This window comes from Chionomys nivalis, chromosome 22 (assembly GCF_950005125.1).
Source record: "Chionomys nivalis chromosome 22, mChiNiv1.1, whole genome shotgun sequence".
Classification (NCBI taxonomy): domain Eukaryota; kingdom Metazoa; phylum Chordata; class Mammalia; order Rodentia; family Cricetidae; genus Chionomys; species Chionomys nivalis.
The window spans coordinates 46,494,391-46,500,390 of record NC_080107.1 but is presented as its reverse complement, the minus strand read 5'-3'; the positions used below and the strand labels follow the sequence as shown (position 1 = coordinate 46,500,390).

Sequence of the window (6,000 nt, the reverse complement as noted above, 5' to 3'; positions counted from 1 at the left end):
GTTGGAGCTGTATGCTTCCTAACTTTAGGATTATCATAAAACTACAATAACCTAGTCAGAGTGTTTTTGTCAAAGGTTGCAGTATAAATCAGTGAATAAAAATAGAGATTGAAAAAAATGGGCCAGAGTATTGATTGATTAATTTGTTTTGCGTGTTTGTTTGTAGCTCTGGCTGTCCCGGAGCTCTGTAGACCAGGTTGACCTCGAACTCAGTTATCCACCTGCCTCTGCCTCCCAGTGCTGGGATTAAAGGCAAGGGTGCCACCAGTTTTTTGACAAAGAACAAAGGTGATTTAGTAGCTTTAGTATCTTTGTTTCGGGTAAGGTTTCACTATGTGATGCAGGCTGGCCTTGTGCTATAAAGCCTAGGCTTGGTCTTGAATTTGAGAGTGTACTACATCTGCCTTCTCAGTGCTAGGATTACGGATTCATACAACCATGCCTAGTTTGAAAGGACAGATTTTATTTTCAATTGATTAATTAGCTTGTTTTGTATATGTGTGTGTGCCTACTTGTCTATATATGCACTCTGTGTGTGTGTGTGTGTGTGTGCATTTTCTCGTAGGTGGGGCTGGGTATGTGGCTTAGCAGTAGAGTTTAGATGTAAGAGATCCTGAGTTCAATGCCCAGAAACCCTAGAAATGTGGGTTTTGTCCTTTGTTTTGTTTTTGTTTGTTTTTCGAGACAGGATTTCTCTGTAGCTTTGAAACCTGTCTTGGAACTCGCTCTGTAGACCAGGCTGGCCTCGAACTCACAGAGATCCACCTGCCTCTGCCTCCTGAGTTCTGGGATTAAAGGCGTGCACCACCACCACTCAATTTATCTTTTAACTAAATAGCTACAGAAAACATTATAAAAACAGAACAAAAGTGAATGAAAAAGGAATGGGAAATACAGGCAGCATTGGAACTGGGTGATGGTAAGCTAGTGTCTAAATAAAAAGATGCGGGGGTGAGCCAGGCTCTTGTCTACGACTGAGTTTTCTGTTGCCTCCCCTAGCTCGTGATGCCCCGTGGCAATGCAGTGAGATCACGTTGAGTGGCATGCCTGTTTCCTGGCAATCGAACATCTGGATTGCAGGCATGCACCGCCACACCTACCTGCTAGCCGTGTGTGTGTGTGTGTGTAGTGATGTGTCATGGGGCTGGGATCATTCATTAGTAACATGGACATTTACAGTCAAGGAAGTTTGAAAGGAACCCCAGTGGACAAAGGCAGCAGTGTGGAGATTCCCAGGGTCCAGAACCAGTCTGGGCTCAGAGCAGCTGATGTTGGGGTCTTCCCAGTGAAGATGCTTTGGAGGCTGATGATGTGGCTCAGGGGCCTGCTGCCACGCCTGACAAGTTGAGTTAGATTGACTCCTACAAGCTGCCTTCTTGCTTCCACACGCACACTGCAACTTGAGTGCATTCCTCATAATAAATAAAGGTAAACCTTTAAACCCCCTCCTCCCAAGATGAGGGGACACCGGGTGACTAACAGCCTGGAGCAGGAGGTTTCACTAGTTTACTTAGGTGGACCTAAGCCCGTGGGTCCCCTCGGGTACTGGGATGGCACGTGGCTTCCAGGCTTTTTATATAGGCTCTGGGGATTTGAACTCAGAGCCTCGCTTCCGTGCATGCCAAACCATCGCCCCAGGTCCCGTCTCCCTGCTTTGTCTGGCACCCAGGATACCTAGGGTCTTGTCTTCACTTCTGACCAGGTGCACAGGCTAACTAACTCCTGGGGCTAAGATTCAGTTCAGGTGTCTGGCCATGCAGCCTGGGCGCCTCAAAGAGCCTTTAAATTCTGCATCTTCCTCTCTAGGCTTCTCTAAAGCCACTCAGCTGTGCTGGGGACATTTGATGTGGCAGCGGCGTCACCATATACAAGACTTTCAAGTGCAAGGGCTGACAATACACTCTCAAATACAGCTAAAGAGTGGCAGAGCCTCTGGCGGCCTGGAGACTGCCACCCCACGAGTGTGGAGACTGCCACCCCACGAGTGTGGAGACTGCCACCCCACGAGTGTGGAGAGAGATGCCCCAGTGGTTAAGTGCTTAAACGTGCTTGCTGTTCTCGCAAAGAACCATATTTGGTTCTTAGCACCCATATCTGATGGCTCACAATGTCCTGTAACTCCAGCACCAGGAGATTCAGTGCTTCAGAGATCTGCGGGCACCTACCTGCTGCACTCATGTGCACCCCTATCCCCAGTGTGTGCATGTGAGTGTGTGTATGCATATGTGTATGTACACACACACACACACACATAGGTATATATGTATGTATGCATGTGTGTGTGTGTGTGTAACATAAAACATTGTTTAATGGAAGACACAGAGGTCGGGCTAGGCATGAGCACACATGCACACAGGCAGAGACAAAGACTAATGTGGCTTCTTTTAATTGCCATTTTACCTCTCTGCAGCTGCCCCCACCCTCCCCTTCCCTTGGATGACCATTTTTGTAGGCTATAGGGGACTAGGGAACAAAGCCTGGGGTGGGGGGCACACAGCAGCCCCAGTCAGGTGGTGAGAGAACAAGCCACAGTTACGAATTTATCACAACAATTAGCACTGAAGCCTGGGAGAGCTGCAGAGTGGGGAGGCCAGCTCCTCTTTGTCAGGGTCTATTTGCCGGTGACCTTGCTCTGAAGGCGATGGTATTCCTTCAGCCTGTAAACCAGATGGAAAACAAAGAAAAATGTAATTTCACAATAACAACATGTGCTCCCTTCAATTAATTCAGGCGGGATGGGGGCGGTGGGGGCAGCTGTTTGTTAAGATGTGTGTGAAGTTGTCTTTTTCTTCGGTCCCCTCTCCTGCCCTAGCCTCCCCTGGCTCCTCCAATCAGGATAATGTAATTAATTTATCAGAGGGGGGAAACATTGTTTGTCATTGTTAAAGATAAAGCATTTAACAGGCAATAGGAGAAATGAAGAGGCCATTATGTTCTGGCCTTTTCAAAAGGTTTATGGGGTTATAAACTACAGGCGGCAGGAGGTAGAAGGTGGAGGGGCCTGGGAAGTCTGGCTGCAGAGGTCTCTGCAGACCTGGGGTGGCTCCAGGGAACCAAGGCATGCTGCTACAGCCGGGAGAGGCCATCTCTGTCTTCCCGACACAACCCCATGTGTCAGGAGCTGGCAATGGAAAACTCAGAGTTGGTTTTCCTCACTCAGCACCACTGACCCTGTGTGACTCTCGTCGAGTTACTTAACTCTTCTGGGCCTGTGTCTGAGGAACTTTCAAAATCTCTGCACGAATTAAAATAAACTAGGGGCTGGCAAGATGGCTCAGTGAGTAAAGGTGCTTGCTGCCCCAAGTTTCAAGGTCTGAGTTTGAAACCTCGGGCCCGCACGGTGGAAGGCGAGAACTGGCCTTCCAAAGTGGTCTCTGACTTCCATATACAAAAATATGTAAATAAAATAAAAAATTTAAAAAGAACTAAAATAAACTAGAAAAGAGCCCAGGAACAGCTGTCACGATGACCTCGCTTTGAGCACAGCAGCCCTAGCCGGGGGGCAAGCTGCTGGGCCCTGCTGTGTACCAGCATCTGTAGCTGTGAGCTCGATTCCCATAGGCTCCTGTGAGAACGTCATCACACCCGTGGGGCAGGGGTACCCACCCTCCCTGAGCTTGGGGTGGGGTCTGAGACCCCTGGTCTAAGTAACTTCAGGTATTGCATACGACCCCCAGACCTTAGTGACTTGTTGCCTTGACTTCCAGCTGAGGACAGTGACATAAAGATTCTTTTGCCCTTCCGGCCATTTCCCTATATGGTCTGTCCAGTCTAGGAGCTCACGGTGTCCTTGTGACTGGAGGCATTAGGACAATTGTTAGAGGCCAGGACAGAATCCAGGGAGTCAAATGTCCATCCACTCCCTCAGATTCTGTTGCCTATCAGGCCCACTGAGAATGGGAACTTTTTGGATGGAGGAGCTACAGGTGGATGGACAGGGACATGGTACGTGAGGGGTCAATGGAACATCAGACCCCGCTGCCTATAGCCGGAGACCTCTGATGATCGGCATGGCCCAGAGTCTCTCACCTGAGCGAGTTGATGTTGATGAAGCCAGTAGCATCAATGGGCTCATAATCTCCCTGCACGTTCATGCTGTGAAGAAAGAGCAGAGCTTAGCAATGCCCGGCCACTCCCCGCTGCCCAGCCCTTCTCTGTTCAGCATATTCTGGGAGCTCTGCACTGGGTCAGGTGCCATGCCAGCAGCTGACGGCCAAGTAGCGCCCAGAAGCCTCTACCCTGAGTGCAAAGAGGCACCAGGTTTTGAGTCCCAGCTCGGCTAACTCTGGGTCTGTGAACTCCTCCTGCCATTGGTAAACTGAGGTTCCTCCACAGAGCCTGAAATGGCCTATAGTATCCGATGTTTACAGACTAGAGCAGATGATGGGCTTCCTGGAGCCAAGGGACCCTGGGAGGCATTTACAGCACGGAGTCCCATAGAGTCACCTTCACCCTGGTTTGTCGAACTACGCAGACCTTACAGAACCATCCTGACCCAGATACCCATGGTCTAACAGTATCTGTCACCTGCTGTTGGGCTCAGTAAAGCTGTCCTCCCCCCTGCAGCTCCCACTGTAGCAGCCATCCTCCTTGGCAGCCATCCAGGACTGGCAACTATGCCTGCCAGCCAAATCAGAGAGCCCAGGGAAGCATGCCGGTTCCCGGCGATGAATGTGCACCTTGGGAATGTGAATACCAGTGACTCTCATCATTGTCAAGGGCTCACATGAAGTCATGGAGCTGGGATATGGCAATCACTTGCTATGATTGGCATCCCATCCTTCCATCCATCCATCCATCCATCCATCCATCCATCCATCCATCCATCCATCATTCATTCATTCAGACATTTTTTAAGCACTCTTGGGCCCGGGCAAGTGGTGGTGGCACATGTCTTTAAATCCCAGCACTCAAGATAAAGAGATAGGCATATTTCTGTGAGTTTGAGGCTGACCTGGTCTACAGAGCAAGTACCAGGACAGCCAGGGCTACATAGGAAATCCCTGTCTCGAAAAACAAACAAAACAAAACAACAACAAAAGAGAGTCACATGCTACAGGCACAGTCACCACTGTCACCCAGCACCTGGGTAAGTTCGGCTTTCGGGGCCCTGCAGTCTCAGTTACCCCTGACTTCCATGTTGTCCTTAATCAGGCCCTTGTCTTTAGTCTGGCACAGTGCCGGCCTCACAGCAAAGCAATCTCAAGGTTCTTGAGGACAAGGAGATGGCCTATCTGCTCAGGAGTCCTTTCCAAAGAGGTAAGACTGGGAAGCAGGTGAGAAGTACCTGCCACCACGTGACCAAAGTCATGCCTCTGGTTCTCTTGAACACCCCCACTCCCGTTTCTGGTGGCCCTGGTTTTGCACATTCAAGGGAAGTGTTATACCTCTGAGCCACACCTCCAACTCAACTCTGGACCTTTTCTAAGGACAAATGAAGAAAGGTGGCCTCACCTATAAGCCCAGCACCAGGGTTGAGAGATGAAAGCTAGCCTAGGCTACATACATGGCAAAACCCTGTCTCTTCACCTTCATCTCCCCTACAAACCAAAAGGAGTTTCTGTCCACGTCCCATGGGGGCTTTGAGTTTTGACCTTGATGTTTTTCAGGTCCCGAAGTCACCCCATGCTCTGCCTTCCATGACCTTTCTCCTGTTTTTCCCTTTCTTCTCCAGAGTTCCCTTTGGAGTTTGGGTCCTGATGACACCAGGAGCTAACCAGTGACCAGTGTGCTCCCTCAGGAGGAGAGGATGTCAGGCGAGCCCTGGGCTTCCTTCATTGTGCCTATATAGTCAGGAACGACTGGTCTAGACTAGGGTACCAATTTGTGCAATTATAGTCAACAAGCCTTGCTTGCCTGGGTGCATTTGCAGCGCTGGGAACACACAAGCTAGCATCACTTGCTCTCCACCTCCTGTCAAGCGGGCTCTGGAAATCCAGCCTCACCTCTGTCCAAAGTCCTTGCCTTTAGTTATCGTCCTGGGAGCAGGCTGGCCACGGA

General features: G+C 49.9%; 1 protein-coding gene across 1 annotated transcript in view; it reads right to left on the bottom strand.

Moving 5' to 3' along the window:
• Positions 1–2,380: 2,380 nt before the first annotated feature.
• Ass1 (argininosuccinate synthase 1) overlaps positions 2,381–6,000 on the bottom strand; it is a 49,583-nt gene continuing 45,963 nt past the window's right edge. The window contains exons 15-16 of the mRNA XM_057755274.1: positions 4,030–4,095; positions 2,381–2,657 (exon numbers count right to left, since the gene is read on the bottom strand). Of these exons, the coding sequence (XP_057611257.1) occupies positions 2,612–2,657; positions 4,030–4,095 (112 nt within the window). The 3' untranslated portion in view covers positions 2,381–2,611. The remainder of the gene's footprint in view (positions 2,658–4,029; positions 4,096–6,000) is intronic.